The sequence below is a fragment of the Trematosphaeria pertusa genome (genome assembly GCF_010094035.1).
Source record: "Trematosphaeria pertusa strain CBS 122368 unplaced genomic scaffold BU26scaffold_12, whole genome shotgun sequence".
NCBI lineage: Eukaryota > Fungi > Ascomycota > Dothideomycetes > Pleosporales > Trematosphaeriaceae > Trematosphaeria > Trematosphaeria pertusa.
Window position 1 is genome coordinate 1,177,127 of NW_022987223.1, and position 15,214 is coordinate 1,192,340.

The 15,214-nt window shown below is 55.6% G+C and overlaps 7 protein-coding genes across 7 annotated transcripts; 4 read left to right on the forward strand and 3 right to left on the reverse strand.

Annotated features, from left to right (window-relative positions):
* Positions 1-38: 38 nt before the first annotated feature.
* On the reverse strand, positions 39-440 carry BU26DRAFT_607907 (uncharacterized protein; the record flags this gene model as incomplete). Its single annotated transcript, XM_033835801.1, has 3 exons — positions 39-71; positions 125-199; positions 261-440. The coding sequence occupies 3 exons, from the start codon at positions 438-440 to the stop codon at positions 39-41; spliced, it is 288 nt and encodes a 95-aa protein (XP_033680718.1).
* Positions 441-1,105: 665 nt separating this feature from the next.
* On the forward strand, positions 1,106-2,835 carry BU26DRAFT_74377 (uncharacterized protein). Its single transcript, XM_033836297.1, has one exon. It carries the CDS (start codon positions 1,330-1,332, stop codon positions 2,572-2,574), a length of 1,245 nt encoding a protein of 414 aa, XP_033680719.1. The 5' UTR covers positions 1,106-1,329; the 3' UTR covers positions 2,575-2,835.
* A 402-nt stretch (positions 2,836-3,237) lies between these two features.
* On the reverse strand, positions 3,238-4,137 carry BU26DRAFT_433356 (CT20-domain-containing protein; the record flags this gene model as incomplete). The annotated part of the gene is made up of 2 exons (XM_033824027.1): positions 3,238-3,905; positions 3,954-4,137. 2 exons carry the CDS (start codon positions 4,135-4,137, stop codon positions 3,238-3,240), a joined length of 852 nt encoding a protein of 283 aa, XP_033680720.1.
* Positions 4,138-4,305: 168 nt separating this feature from the next.
* Positions 4,306-7,542, forward strand: BU26DRAFT_462702 (uncharacterized protein). Its single transcript, XM_033825100.1, has 2 exons — positions 4,306-4,443; positions 4,488-7,542. Exons 1-2 carry the CDS (start codon positions 4,323-4,325, stop codon positions 7,130-7,132), a joined length of 2,766 nt encoding a protein of 921 aa, XP_033680721.1. The 5' UTR covers positions 4,306-4,322; the 3' UTR covers positions 7,133-7,542.
* On the forward strand, positions 7,419-8,711 carry BU26DRAFT_432612 (uncharacterized protein; the record flags this gene model as incomplete). Its single annotated transcript, XM_033823983.1, has 2 exons — positions 7,419-7,542; positions 7,696-8,711. 2 exons carry the CDS (start codon positions 7,419-7,421, stop codon positions 8,709-8,711), a joined length of 1,140 nt encoding a protein of 379 aa, XP_033680722.1.
* Positions 8,712-9,356: 645 nt separating this feature from the next.
* On the reverse strand, positions 9,357-11,174 carry BU26DRAFT_74369 (uncharacterized protein). The gene has a single exon (XM_033836296.1). The coding sequence runs from the start codon at positions 10,885-10,887 to the stop codon at positions 9,556-9,558; it is 1,332 nt and encodes a 443-aa protein (XP_033680723.1). The 5' UTR covers positions 10,888-11,174; the 3' UTR covers positions 9,357-9,555.
* Positions 11,175-11,596: 422 nt separating this feature from the next.
* On the forward strand, positions 11,597-14,801 carry BU26DRAFT_433075 (GPI inositol-deacylase-like protein; the record flags this gene model as incomplete). Its single annotated transcript, XM_033824012.1, has 3 exons — positions 11,597-11,872; positions 11,920-14,310; positions 14,361-14,801. 3 exons carry the CDS (start codon positions 11,597-11,599, stop codon positions 14,799-14,801), a joined length of 3,108 nt encoding a protein of 1,035 aa, XP_033680724.1.
* Positions 14,802-15,214: the final 413 nt, after the last annotated feature.

Sequence of the window (15,214 nt, forward strand, 5' to 3'; positions counted from 1 at the left end):
TCGAAGTGATGACAATGTTCGACCATATGGATTGGGCTCTAGCAGTGGAACTTGTCGCCGCACGTGCCGCACTGTACCACATTAGCGCACTGTACCATCAGCTCAGATCTGAGGAGAGACCTACGTTCGGCCACCTCAGGCAGACATGCTTCATACAAGCAGGCGCGCAACCGGTCTGATGGTCATTTGCGATGCCGTACTAATCACCGTTAGCGCTGCAGTTTCCCCGGAGAAGAATAGCTTAGGCGGGCTGTACTAACCTTCATGCACATGTCCAGGTGCTCGTGGCACTCGTCGCAGGAATCGGCGACGAGGGCACGCGCAAAGAGCTTGGTGATGGCAGCATCAAAGGCGTCCATGTCAGAGCCTGAGGCCGGTGCTGCCTGTGGAGCAGCGCAGACGGCGGTCGTGAGGGCGAGGATGGCGGCGAGGAACTTCATGGTTGCTTATTGTTGTGTATAGATATTTGGCTCGAGGGCTTCAGAGTCGCAGACGTAGTCTGAAGGCTTGAGAATGTAGGCAAGTATGTAGGTGTTTGAAGGAGCGAACGTGGTCGGAGAACGAGTGTATGGTAAAGTGTGTTGGTGTATAGGTGAAGATAGGATGAAGATTGAAGGAGAGGTGGCGAATTTGTAGACCGGGTGACAGCCGAAATTGGCAGTTACCCTGGGAGGGTGGAAGCGGGAAGGAGCGTTTGTCTTGCAGCGGGGTAAAATATGAAATGGAGGAAGGCGCGGCCGGTTCGCTGAGTGACCCGGGAAGTCGCGCAGGCGGGTGTGGTGCTACACAGGTACGTTGGTTGGCTGGCTGCCTGTGGAAGCTGGGCCACGAATGAAGAGAAGGGGAGCTTTGCGAAATGTGAAAGGAGGGGACTCGTCCACAATTATTCGATGTGGGGATTGAAATACTCACCGCACGTTGTGACCTTTTCAAGAAGTAGATTACTAGAACCGGGCTATAGAAGTGTGGCAAGAGAGATGAGTGTCACAACACAGATACCGTGCGTGGTGATACGGTGCCATACCAAGGCCGTAGCGGTGAATGGAGCGAGTTCCGCAAGGTCATGTTCCTCATAAGGGGAACGTGAAACCCCCGTTTGTCATTCCCGCGGCTTCTAACGTGAGACATTAATATGTATGGTGGGATTCCCGGCTCTTCACGCGGACGCACAAAATGTACCCAAAAAGCCCATGGTCTCCTTTGCAACGCCTTCCACCAACGGACTAGGCCAGATTCCGATATACGAACCTATCTATCCGCGTATCTTGTAAGACGATATCTGCGGCCTTCTACTTGCGACGTCTCTCACGAGCCTGAAAGCTCATCCCTATGGATAGGATACCTCAGGAAATCCTCGATGGTGTGCTCGCCAAGCTGGCGTGCTACCATTACCCACACACCGAACGCTTCCCCACCCTTAGTCCTTTGTCTAGAACATCTATCCTCTCTGCCCGCCTAGTATGCCGCGCCTTCCTACACTCGAAGGACCTTAAAGACCTCTTCATCACCGTCCTAGAGGAAACACTCTTCCTCCGAGAGGGTTGGTACATGCCCAAGCTTCAGGCCATCTCGTCATCAGAATACGCTGCATCCATGACCACCCTCTCCATATGTAGCATAACGAACTACTGCCTCTGGGCGGATGAACTTTGGAACGAGGCATTCTGCGATTACCTCGCTAGTGTTATACGACGTTGCCCACGGGTTAGGCATCTGCGGTACTACACAATATCCCCTAAATGTATCCAAAGGGGGCAACCTGCCCCCTGTCCGATGTTGCAGGACGATATGTTTGGATATTCTATCCGCCATTCGGGTGGCTCCGCGCAGATGATCAGGGCTACGACACTGAACTGGATATTGCAAGCTGTTGAGCGCGCTAACATACCGCTGGATACGATTACCATGCCGTTGTTTGGGAACCAGGCTGCGTGGTGCGCTACATGGCCTGTTACCGCGTTGTTTCCGAGGAGCCTGACACACGTGGCTATGAATATTACGGGTGTGCATCGGCTTGTCTTCGATCACTGGATGCGTAATCTGGAGAACCTGGAGTTCTTGGAAATTGCGCTGTCGAGCATGCCTATTTTGACGGAAAGCTTCCGCCACGTTCAGCAACTTGTTGATGAAGCGTCGAGTGAGGAGGAACGCGTGAGGTTGCCCAAGCTCAAGGAGTTCCGTTTGATGGCGGATAACAGGTACTGTTTTTCTACGGATAATATTGTATCTGCGTTATACGCTTTCCCGAATCTAAAGATGCTCGGATTTGCCCATATCATGCTCCGGTCCGGCAGCTGGGGTTCTCTCTTAACGAGGTTGCAGGCACTGGATCTGGACAGGGTGTGGCTTCTTGATCCTCGTATTGTCCTTTGGGATCCCGACCCCCCTGAGGATATACCATTTATTTTCAAGTACGAAGATCGAGGAGACGCGGAGAATGCAGCCAGAGATGTGCGCTTGTTTCATACGGACGTAGTGGAGGACGGCCATCGCGTGCTGCAGAGGAGGTACGACTTGGAGTATCCTGGATTTGCGATCTTCGAGCAGGCGGAGAGCGAGATGAGGAGAGGCTGATTGAGGAGGAAACGCGGCAGATAGCGTGAGTTGGTGGAGTAGGCCTGCATTGGTCTGCTCCTCACTATTAACGAGCGTCGGATCTTCGAAAGGAATTGCATTTCGAATCACATATGCTGAGGTTGTCAGGTACAGCAGGAAAAGCCCAGCTCAATGCCAGTATAACCGTGGTTCACCACAGGTAATCAATGCAATATATCAACGAGCCGGCAAAATGAATTCGTGAGATAGTGACCCTTCACACATGTTAGCATTCGTTATTGAAAATCGACATTTCCACATACACACGTTCTTAGAGATATTCGAATCTTAGGCATGCGCGCCAAACATCCATAAAGCTAGGGATTTTCGCTTGGTTAACGATGTTGGTGCTTAGGGACTTGTCCCTGGTCCTTTCAAGTGTTGCGGGTACGACTACATCGGATTTTCGGTACTCTAAGGTGGGAGGCACGGCATTGGGTTTAATCTTGACTGTGGAATAGTTCATTCCATCGTAATTAAGTCTCCATATCCCTAAGGTCTCCGAAGCCAAATAGAGAACCAAGGCTACCCTCATTGGTGGACCAGGAGGTCCCACAAAGAGGCAATGCGCGAATTAGTCCGGGTATCATGTTGCACCTGCAGGACGTATATGGAGTCCTTTCCTCTCCATATATCTAATTATCATCTCTTCCTTGTCCGTTTTGGTGCCGGCCGCGTTCTTCCTCCGCTCCGGTTCGTCCTCCTCGTGGTTGGTGCAGGATCTTCTTCCGACTCCGCGCTAGATTCTCCCTCCTCTTCCTCTTCCTCTTCTTCCTCTGCAGAATCTGATACTGCTGATTGCGCCTTTGCATTCCTAGCAGCCTGTCCTTTGGTCCCCTTTCCGCTCTTCGTAGCGGCGCGGCTCGCCCGCGTGTTTTTTGTGTTCTTCGGCGTCGGGGTGGCCTCCTTCACGCTTTCCGCTTTCTGTGATCTCACCCCATCTGGTAGATCCTTCAGCAGACCAAGGCCCGGCTGATATAGCGCCCTGTCGTCCTCGGTGGGCATCGTTGGTGGGGACGAAGCTGCCACGGATTCAGGGCCGTGGAAACGTCTTTGCCACATCATCTCGCCGAATTCGTCTTCCGGTAGCTCGAACTCGGGCATGTTGACAGCCTCACCACGGTCTAGCGGATCGGGGTCTTCGCTGAACGCGTACGCATTCTCGCGCTCGTCGAGGGCCCGGAGGTCGTATAGCTGGTGTAGCTTGCGCCAGATACCGGGTATGCGCGTGTGCGGGGCATCGTCTGTCGCGAATCCGTGCGAGCGCATATCATTGTGTATTGAGATCATGCGGAAGTGCTTGTGTATGCCTGCACGCATCAGAACACGTCGAGGTTTTTGCGCTATTGCGGGCTTACCCGTGGGCTTCCACTTCATCATGCTCTTGAACAGCTGCGTCTCCTGGTCATCGGCCCAAGGGTCATGGAGCAGGTCGTGATCCTGCGATTGTGAAGCCGCGCCTGGGTCCTGCGGTGTCTTGGGCTGCATCTCGGCGAGCGGCGTAGAGGCCGCACTGGCCTTTGCCCTCTTTCGCGGAGGCATTGTCGACGGCGAGTGGTTGGAGGTGACGGCGGATGAGTCGACGAGGATGGAACCGATTAAGAGTGCCTGCGGGGAGGACCCCAGTGAAGGGACGCAGCGAGGTGCAAGGGTACGCGTAGGGCTGAAGCTTTGGCGTCATGCCGAGGCCCCTCCAAACACCACTGCTCTGCGCACATCACCACGCAATGGACGATGACGACGGGATAGCCGATGCCTTCACGAGCGACCACCTGTGGACGCCCTCTTCCTTCACCGACGATCCATCCAGCTACGAGTCCTCGTTGTTCGTGCCGCTGCAGCTGGACGGTAAGCCCTGTCGCGTCCTGGTACGCAAGTCTAACCGCGTCCAGTGCCGTCAATCCAGTTCCACCATCCATACGCGCCTAAAGAATCGCTAGACCGTGAGCTTCGATTGCCGGATATCGAAGCCTTCACATTTGGGCCGCTGCCAGACCTTGAAGGGTTCGACGAGTCTTCTATCTCGGTTGGGACGCCTCCCACAGAACTTGAGGAAGAAGACGTCTGGCGGATTGCCCTGGAGTCGGGTCCAGCGAAAAAGGATGTTGTGTTCTTTACTTGGGAGGCTTTTGAGGGCCCTGGCCACGTCGAGCGGCATACCCCATACATTACGGAATCAGGCCCAGAGGCCTTCGACGCAGCGTTGGCCAAAGATGACAACAAGACGGCTGCTGGAAGAGTCGTCAAGGGCAATGTCCTCCTGGAGTCTCTATGGAACCTTGGGCTTGGACGCTCTTCCATCTTGTTCTCTTTCAACCCGAAACTGCGGTCCTTCGCATCCGCCCTCGCGGATGGACGAGCATCAGGGCTGAGCCCCAGGATCGCCCAGAGTCTCATCAACCAATTTATCCACATTGGGAACACCTTTCTCTATCTGAGGTCATTCGTGGAGCGCACCTTTTCTTCGGCAGCCTCTATCCCTGCTAGAGTTGCATTAGCTACCTCAGTGTCGAGCATACTCTCGACGTTTGAGAATCACCTAGGACGACACTCAGGAGCGATCACATCCCTGCTCCGACTACAGCGTCTCTTTGCCAGACCGCAAGAGATCCTGAACTATGTCGCTCGTACAGTGGACGCGGTGAGGCACGCCAAGACCAATGAACAACTCTCTTCCGTTCTTCATCATCGTGTGCTGGAGATGGAAGAGGGCGATGAGAGCATACGCCAGCTATCGTGCGAAACGCTGCGTCGAGTAGCAAACCCTAGCTTAGAGCTGTTGGGCGAATGGATCGGTGTCCAGCCCGAGCAGCAAGCGGTACTAATTCCGGAGCGAGGCACTTTCGTGGCCATCGATGACAACGGGGAACACCAAGGTCCCGTTGAGTATGTTTATCGTCCCGAGATGATGCCGCGATTCATCACTCCTGACGATGGCAAGACCATCTTTGAGACGGGAAACAGTCTCCGTTTCTTGAAACTGCACCATGCTGGCCACCCACTAGCTTCTTTGGAGAAATTTGGGGTACAGCCTCCAAAGCTGGAGTGGAAATTCGGGTGGCAAGACATCGAATTTATCTCTCTGAAGGCGAAAGCTTACGAGGAGGACCTCCGGCGCGCCATCCTACAGTTCTCAAACGGGCCATCCTGCCCGAAACCATCGGTCGCGCCTACGTCTGGTTTGCTAGCAGAGGAGAGCTCAGTGGACCCTGAATTCAAGCAATATATCGAGGAATCTGCCTCCGTGTTTGATGCAGCACCCAAACCTATGTTGGGTCACCTTCCAGACGAAGTTCAGATGCTCACGGAGCACATTCTTGCGAGCACACCCACCAGGGGCCCGTCTATTTCGGACACTTTCTCTCCGCCCTTGTCGATAACATCCGCTTTGTCGTTCCGGCCGCTTCTGACCGCGCAAGCAAAGCTCGTCAATGCAACAACGCTGCGGCTCTTCTTCCGTTCCCATCATCTCCGCTTGCATCTAGCAGTCCAGCGAGAATATCAGCTCCTTGGCGACGGCGTCTTCTCTTCCCGGCTAGCCTCCGCGCTCTTCGACCCCGAACGCGAGAGCGCGGAACGACACAAGGGAAAGATGCGCAGTGGGGTCCATATGGGCCTTCAGCTCGGCTCTCGAAGCAGCTGGCCGCCCGCAAGCTCAGAGCTTCGACTCGCGCTTATGGGTGTTCTGAGCGAAAGTTACTATTCTTCTGCACTTTTCTCCTCCAAACACAAACCTGGCGTGATGACTGATCCGCAACAGGATAAAGATGAGCTCCCAGGTCAACTCAACTTCGCCGTGCGCCAACTCACCGAACCCGAAATGGAGAAAATTATGGATCCATACGGCCTCTATGCGCTCGATTTCCTGCGCCTACGATACGTCCCACCCAACCCTCTCAACCTCGTCATCACCACCTCCGCCGTCGACAAATACGATCACATCTTCAAATTCCTGCTCCGGCTATTGCGCATGCTCTTCGTAGTCGCACACCTCCCCCGGCATTACCCCGACATCGAGTCTCGCCACTTCAGGATGGAAGCGCACCACTTTGTCACCGCGCTCTCAACCTACATCTTCCAGACCGGCATCGCAGAGCACTGGGATACCTTCCAAACCTACGTCACCACTCTAGAATCGCGCCTCGCCGAAGAAGACGCTGCGGGTGAACTCGGCACCCGCGTCACAGAAGGCCTGGCTTCCCTCCGCGACGCGCACGAGAAGTGTCTCGATAGCGTCATGTTTGCATTGCTACTGCGCAGACGCCAGCGCAAGGTTCTGGCGCTCATGGAAGAAATCTTCGAACTCATACTCCTCTTCGCGAAGATGCAAAACCCAGACACCAAGGTTGAAGAGGGCCCGAAGGACCTTTATGTCAAGCTAAGAGGCAAGATTAGAGTCTTTTTGAGCGTCTGTAGGCAGTTGACAGGGAAGAAAGGGTATGGCAAGGGGAGAGGGACGAGCGAGGTGAATGAGTTGGAGAGGCTGGGCACGCTGTTGGAGATGAATTCATATTTCGCGGCGTCGGCGGGTAGTTGAGGAAGTCGCGTGGGAGTTGCGCGTCTTCAGCTAACCCTTGGAAGTAATCGTAAGGCAGGCAACAGCTTCGTATTCGCAACCTTGCCCCGCCTCGGCCTAACTGCACAGAGCGTATCAATGGTACATATTTACATTCACGCCACTGCGGTAATTCCACTACCTACGGCGAATATAATTACCGGGCCACGCATCTTATGTAGTTTCATTTTTTTGCTGTGCCTCCAACAACGTAAGACTCGCCCGCATATCCGGCTTCAGAGCAGCAACTGTGAAAAATCCACCCACCATGCCTCGGCGCACGTTCTACCTCGACAACTTCCGCACCTTCCTCACCGCACTCGTCATCCTGCACCACTCCTCCGCGCCCTACGGCGGCATTGGCTTCTGGCTCTACTCGCCTTCTCGTCACCGTCCTGCGCACAAAACCCCCCCTCCCCTCTCCAACGTCGCGCCCTCCCAAGTCCCCCTCTCCCTACCCGTCCTCGCTTTCAACGTCATCGACCAGACCTTCTTCATGGCCGCCTTCTTCCTGCTCTCGGGCTACTTCTCCTCTATATCGGCAGCGAGGCGCTCGCGGTACCAGTTCGTCAACGAGAAATGGAAGAGACTAGGCCTTCCGACGGTGGTGTATAGCGTGGTGTCCAAGAGCGTGATTGCTGGGGTCATAGCGCGGGTGAGGGATAGGCTGGATTGGAGCACGGTGGGGTCTGAGGCGTGGGACGGTGTAAGGAGTGTTAGGGGGGTTAGGGGGCCGGTGTGGTACTGTGCGTTGCTATTGATTTTCGACGTGGTATATGCTGTGGTGAGGCCGGGAGATTTTGGGTCTGCATTGCCGGGCCCGGGACGCAAAGTCTATACTACGGGAACGGAGGGCCCGAAGGATGGAGAGAAGCGCACCACCGCCACCCAGCAGAAGGCGAAAAGCGTCCGCACGCTGCATGTGCTCGCGGCCCTGGCCATGAGTTCCATGTCTTCGTTCCTGATACGGGTATACTGCCCTATCCGCACGCCCTTCACGCCGCTGAACTTGAGAGTCGGCTACATACCGCAGTACGCTCTCTTCTACAGCACTGGCGTCTTTACGCACCGCCATTTGAAGACACAGCTACCTGAGCTCGTCACGCGCAGAACGCAGGCCATGCTCTGCAGCCTCATCACCGCAATCACTGCTTTCGGGCTTTGGGTACTCAACGCTGAGCTCGCGAAGGACGACAAGCGCCTAGCCGACGTGTTGAAAATGGGGGAAGGGGGCTTTGAAACCCTTGCTTTCTTGTACGCAGCCTGGAATGAGTGCATGGGTGTGCTGATCTGCTCCTTTTTACTGCACACCTTTGCCAGTCGGTCGTGGCTTGGGGTGCAGTGGGCGCCGTTTGGCTTCGACCTTGCGCGGTTTAGTTATGCGGCTTTTTTGGTACATGCCCTGGTTGTTGTAACTGTGCAGTGTTTGCTGGATGGCTGGGAGGCGGGCGCGGTTCTCAAGAGCGCTGTTGTGGGGTTAATGGGATGTGTGGCGAGTTGGGCGGATGGGTGGGTGCTTGTTAGCTTGTTGGAGGGAATAGGTATCAGGGGCGTTGTTTGATCTGGTTGAAGACCGGGAGAGTGCCATGATCGATACCGTCTTGATGGCATGAGGATCGTATCTTGGACGCTAAATATACTAGAGATAGCCCTCTCCGGAAGTCTGAGAGCCTCCCGCTCCAGTCGAGAATCAAACGATCCTGGGGGTACGCCTGCAGCGCCGAGGGATCCTCGTGCCGCTGTGCCAGAACCACGATTCCTTGGGGTTGAAGTTCTAGAGTTCTGCGGACCCGGAAAACACGGCAAACTCGCAAGTTCTCAGATCTTGAGCACGTCAGCCTTGGTCCTCTCGGCGGATGTCATTCTTGCCCACTCCTCGTCTGACACCTCGCGCGCGTTCAAACTCTCGCCTCCGCCGTATACCTCGGTCCTCTGGGCGATGTAGGGGAAGTCGGGCGCGTCAAAGTGGACACTCTCGCGCGACTGTTCCCCTTCATCCCGTAACATAGCGACAGACCTCTCCAGTCATGCTTCGGCGGAGCGGCTGGACGGCTTGCTTTGTTTGGTTTGGATACATGGTTACGAAAGCTATGGCAGAAGCGGACGCGAATGGTGTGCTGAAGAGGCCTCCCCAGGACTGGGTCGTTTTGAATGCATATCTTATCGACGTTTACGCCACGTTTCAGTCAGAAGAGGAGGGTGGAGGTCTGGCTCCTCGTGGAAGTAGCCTCCTGATGCGCTTCGGCGGTTGAGTTTGATCCATATACACCGCGGTCGTTCTTTCTTTGAATCAAAGTATAGAGCTCGTCGATGGTAGACACATTTCCTTAACGCGACTGCGGATGAATTTATGTTTTGCCCAACTGGCTTTCTAGCACTATCTTGAGCAGTAGCGGCTCTGTTGGCTACGCTGCGCAAGGCTGACTGCCGGGATTCGGATACGGGTCGAACGGTCGTTTGTCATGGGGGCGCAGCTGATGGTTTGGCAGCGATGCCGCACCAACCGTAAGGTGGATGCCGGGTAGATAAGGTATGGTGTAGCAAAGTCTGATTGCTGCGTTCAAAGCTGGGGGCGCAAGGGTGGTGGGCGGGGTGAAGCGGGGTGATGGCTGGGAGTGGCTGTAGCCCTCACAAGCTTCTAGCCACAGTAGCCACGATGTCGTACTAGACAGGGATAGCTGCCCAACTGGACAAGCACGAGGATATCCTGGAAGAAAAATTCTGAAGACTGTGTTTGCCACTCCCGACGGCCAGAGCGCTTCAGCGGGGGTTTTTGATATTTCAATCATTTGCGTTGTCTGTACTGTGGTGAATGGTGATGGATAGCGTTTCGAGGTTGTGGCGTGCCAACGAGCACAACTTGATACCGCGGACGGTCCTGCGGTATCAGTGCAGATGCGTTTCAGGTTTCGAACGCCTCCAAGATCGGCTCTGTGTGTCGTGGATATTTGCGGGTGGAGAGGCCGCTGATTACCAGGCTGCCGCTGATTGGCTGCGCAGCCGTGTATCATAGTCTTGTAATACCTCCCGACAACGGGCGCATGCAGCAGAAGAGGAAAGAGGTCAGCTGTCACTGTCAGCCATGTTGGCTGTGCCGGAAACCCGAAAATGCTGTCCCTTCTATGCGAGACGAGCACCAAAGCCAGCCCAGCGCGTCGGAGCTGCATCGGCGATGCACCATTCATTGTCCGGGCCCTTCCCACCTTCCAGCTATCAGCTCTCACATCATGCCGGCAATCATGGGTATCGGCTGTCCTCCCTTGTACGCTCAGGATCATGGTGATAGGAGTGACGTCGCGACTGAGCCTCTCTCCGCGGTCCCGCGCGCATGAAACGGACGAGCACGAGGCTGACCGGCAGCGTTTCCGCGCGGGATGTGGCTGAATTAAGCGAATGCAGACGAATATTGGGCTTACCGCACCCGGCGGCCATGGCGATGGGGCAGGGATGGAGCCGGCGATGGCAGAAACATCGTGAGCGCAGAGCAGAGGCTCAGAAAAGTGCTGCAGCGTCGGCCTTTCTCGTGCTGTCGGCCCCGCGCGTGTGCTGGAGCGGCATTGGCGTGCGACTACTGCAGCGTCGCGGCCGGGAGTCGTCATCGTCGCGCTTGCCTTGATCCCGGCTGCAGCCTCGCGGTAAGCTGCAAAGATGCTGCGCTTCCATATCAGGCACAATACATACACGAGATAGCTCGCCGCGCTTCCCCTTCCTCCTCCTCCTCCTCCTCCTCCTCCCATGCCCCCGTGGTGTCGCCTCCGATTCCGCTGCCCCCGCCCGCTTCTCCATCTCAGACGGTTCGCCGCCGATCAGTCGCTCGTTACTCGAAGTAGCTCGCACATTCACTCGTTCCTTGGCAGCTTGCGTCGCCCTTTCCTCATATCCCGCCAACATCGCCGCGCGCCGCATCCACCGCAAACCTCGGCGTCTCTCCACCTCTGATGGGCTTTCCCTCCCGCCAATTCACACTCAGGATAGCGGGGCGTCCGATTGGGCCTTTGCTGTGACGCGAGACTCGTTTTTCGGAGCAACCGTGCTGTCGGCTGTCGGCGGAGGGGGAAGGAGCTTGGGCTGGTAGCTTGGGCAACACTGGTCGGTCCCGAGAAGAACGGCAGGAGCCACCGCGGAGGTGCGGCTGGAGCGAATTAGATGCGGCGACGCCCGTCTGCCTCGCCTTCTGAAGAGGAGCAAACCTCGACCTCCGACGCTTCGCTCGCAACGCTGGGCCATGACGATAACGGCTCCGACGAACGCCACGGCATAGATCAGCTGCACGTGAGCGGTACGCCCTCGAGAAACAGGCGGGAGGACGGTAATGTGTCTGCGCACCGACCCTCCATCACGAAGACTTACCTCTACGGCACCTCCGCGCTCGCCGCACCTCCAGCGCCAGACGACAGCAAGAGACTCGCCATGGGCGCGCTTGCAAAGGACATTACACCGGATAGCATGCTGGAGCAACACAATGGCAGGCGGCGTTCGCAATGGCGGAATCCGTGGGCATGTTCGCTCTACACCCTGCTGACGACGCTGCTGGGCTTCGGAGCTTTGTTCCTCATGGTGCAGTCCTTCCTGACACGGCAGTTGGACACCAAGGGATGCGAAATGTCATACATGCGGCCCGCTTTCGTCAAGTTTGACGACTTCGACACGGAGCACACGCGCTTCGCGAGCAAATACTCGCTATATCTGTATAGGGAAGGCGGCATAGACGAGGACATCAGAGTATGCACGGCGCACCCCATCCGCGCTATCAGGCTGACAGTGCAAAGGTTAAAGGCGTACCGGTCCTGTTCATCCCCGGCAATGCGGGCAGCTATAAACAGGTCCGACCCCTGGCCGCCGAAGCAGCGTACCATTACCACAATGCGCTGCGACATGATCCGGCCGCTAACAGGGCGGGAAAGCGCCCTCTCGACTTCTTCACGGTAGACTTCAACGAGGATATCACCGCGTTCCATGGACAGACCTTGCTGGACCAAGCCGAGTACCTGAATGACGCCCTCTCGTTCATTCTCTCACTGTACCACACCCCGTCGCGATCACTTCGCGACTCCGACCTGCCAGACCCGACATCGGTCATCATTGTAGGCCATTCAATGGGAGGCGTGGTCGCACGCACCATGCTCACCATGCCGAACTATCAATCGAACTCTATCAATACCATCATCACCCTCTCCGCGCCCCATGCACGGCCTCCGGTTTCTTTTGATGGTGACATTGTACGCACATACAAAGCGGTCAACGACTACTGGCGCCATGCATACTCACAGAAATGGGCCATCGACAACCCCCTTTGGCACGTCACCCTGATCTCCATCGCTGGCGGAGGGCTGGACACGGTTGTACCCTCGGATTACGCGAGCCTGGCGTCTTTGGTACCGGAAACGCACGGCTTCACTGTTTTCACATCTTCGATCCCGCACGTCTGGACTGGAATGGATCATTTAGCCATTACATGGTGCGATCAGGCGAGAAAGAGCATAGTGCGCGCTCTGTACGATGTCATTGACGTCTCAAGGCCGACACAGACGGTTCCGCGCGCAGAACGCATGCGTGGGTTCAAGAGATGGTTTCTCACCGGTCTAGAGAGCATCGCGGAGAGGACTTTACCCCACAAAGAACCAAAAACGCTTCTTACGCTGGAAGAAAACAGCGCAATCGTGTCTCAGGGCGAGAAGCTGGTTTTGCGTAGCCTTGGGCGGTCTAAGCAGAAGCCGAAGGCATATCTACTGCCCATGCCACCGCAAGGCACAACAGATGGAAAGAAGTTCACTTTGTTGACGAACGAGAGACTGGACTCGCCGGGCGAATATGGAAAGCTCGAGGTGCTCTTTTGCACCGTCTTCCCGCTCCAGGCTGGTCAGTCAGCGGCGCTCTTCTCCATGAACATGGACCTCTCCGGCGACAGCTCCGGATCGACGAGGCTGGCGTGCAAGAATGCCGCTTCGGATGTTATTGCTCTCCCTGCTTCAACCCGTCATTCGAGCTTTCCTTTCAGGACGGACCAGCGGCCTTTCTCCTACCTGCAATATGATCTTGAGGACTTATCAGAGCACCAGTTCGTAGCTATTGTGGACAAAGCCAGCGAGCACAGCAGTGGATGGGTTGTTGCCGAATTCAGCGCCGCTGTTGAATCAGTGCATCGAGTGGACATGGGCTTGCAGCGCCTTCTGACCACTGGACTGAGCCTACGACTTCCCGCACAGCGACCTTTGGTGACGGATATCCAAGTCCCGGCTTTGCATTCGAGTCTTCTGGCGTACAATCTGCACATCGGCAAACAGTCGTGCGACATGGGCGAGCTTTTTGCACCTCTCCTACGCCAATACATCACGGACGTCTACGAAAGCAAATTCTTCGTCAATGTGAAGGATGCGAAAATCAATCTGCACGGCGTCGCACCCTATATGCCGCCTCCCTTCCTCGCCAAACACCCTTCGAACGGCTTGTCTCTGCAGATCTGGTCAGACCCGACGTGCGATAGCAGCGTGGAGGTCTCCCTGAAGGTGGATGTGCTGGGCAGCTTGGGAAAGTTGTGGATGCGATATCGCATCGTCTTCGCTGCTTTCCCTTTGCTTGTCGTTGCTCTAGTCCTCCGCCAACAGTTCCGGACTTATGATGAGACAGGCGTCTTCATGAGCTTCGCGGAGGGTTTAAATGTGTGTCTACAGACATCACTCCCATTCGCCTTCGCCGCCTTGACCTTCCTCTCCATATCCCTGGCAGGGGCTCGCCATCCGACTTCGAAATCCACGCTGCATTGGCCGCTCAACGTAGCCTGGGGCAATGTTACGGACCCTTTCACATACACAAACCACGAGCTCCTATTAGGATCTGAAGATACGTTCTTCTGGTTCTTGGTCCCGCTATTTGGGCTCATGTGCATTGCGGTCTGCGTGGCTGTGAACTACGTCGCTCTCGGCGTCATCTATCTCCTCTCGTTCCTCTACTCAGTTTTCCCGTCTGCGGCTGCTCCGACCGATGACGGCAGAAGAACCCCCGCAGCATTCGCCGTGACGTCGACCAGACAGCGTGTCATAACGACCTGCATTCTCCTGTCACTAGTATCGACCGTGATACCTTACCACTTCGCGTACATGGTGCTCTGCATCGTGCAGATCGCCACTTGTGTACGCGGTTACAAGCTGGCAAGGGAATCAGTAAGTGATACGCTAACACTGGTTTTATCGTACATAACTAATGTGAGCAGCACCTCGACAACAACTACAACTTCTATAATTATGCGCATTCCATACTTATCCTCATGGTCTGGATTCTCCCTATCAACCTACCCGTCCTTGTGGTCTGGGTGCGAAACCTTGCGGTACACTGGCTTACGCCTTTCTCGTCGCACCATAACATCCTATCGATAATGCCCTTCATCCTCCTTGTCGAGACACTCAGCACCGGACGCATGGTCCCACGCGTTCAATCCCGATTCTGCTTCCTTACCAACGTATTTCTCTTCTCCATTGCTGCATATGCCGCAGTTTACGGCGTCACCTACGCATATGTTCTTCACCACCTTGCGAATATACTCTGCGCCTGGCTCGTTGCGATACATTTCGACGCATCGTCACTGTCCGTCGAGAGCATCAGCAACATGCTGGAGACTATGGACCCGGATAGCGAGACCAAGAAGCGGCCTTGAGGGGGATCTCTTCTCTTGGTCTCTCAATTCGCCACGCTCCATGGGGCACGGTTTTAGTCCAACATCTCACCAAATCGACCGCACGTATACCTCGCCCGCTGATAACACCCTTCTGTTCCTCTCTCGCATGCATCGTCTGCATTGGAGTTTAGCGGCAATCGATATCCTACAAGATGTGCGTTCACCGGGAGGACCTTTCCGATATAGACTTTCAACGGTTTTGGGCCGACTATTTCCCGGGCCCAGGTAATTTTGGATTCCCACACTTTTGCATACGAGCCAGCCTTTTCTGCTTCGGTCTGGCACCCGAGTAGAAGATACTGCGGGCAGGCGGGGAGGGGCTTTTGGGTAAGCCAGGCAGGGACTAATTGGATTTTCCAGGCGAATTCTTCCCTTGCGAGCATCAGGGACTG

Coding starts and splice junctions, on each gene's coding strand:
- BU26DRAFT_74369 (XM_033836296.1), bottom strand. CDS start 10,887: ATGGGAGGAGGAGGAGGAGGAGGAGGAGGAAGGGGAAGCGCGGCGAGC.
- BU26DRAFT_462702 (XM_033825100.1), top strand. CDS start 4,323: ATGGACGATGACGACGGGATAGCCGATGCCTTCACGAGCGACCACCTG. Junction 4,444..4,487: donor CGTGCCGCTGCAGCTGGACG/GTAAGCCCTGTC, acceptor AACCGCGTCCAG/TGCCGTCAATCCAGTTCCAC.
- BU26DRAFT_74377 (XM_033836297.1), top strand. CDS start 1,330: ATGGATAGGATACCTCAGGAAATCCTCGATGGTGTGCTCGCCAAGCTG.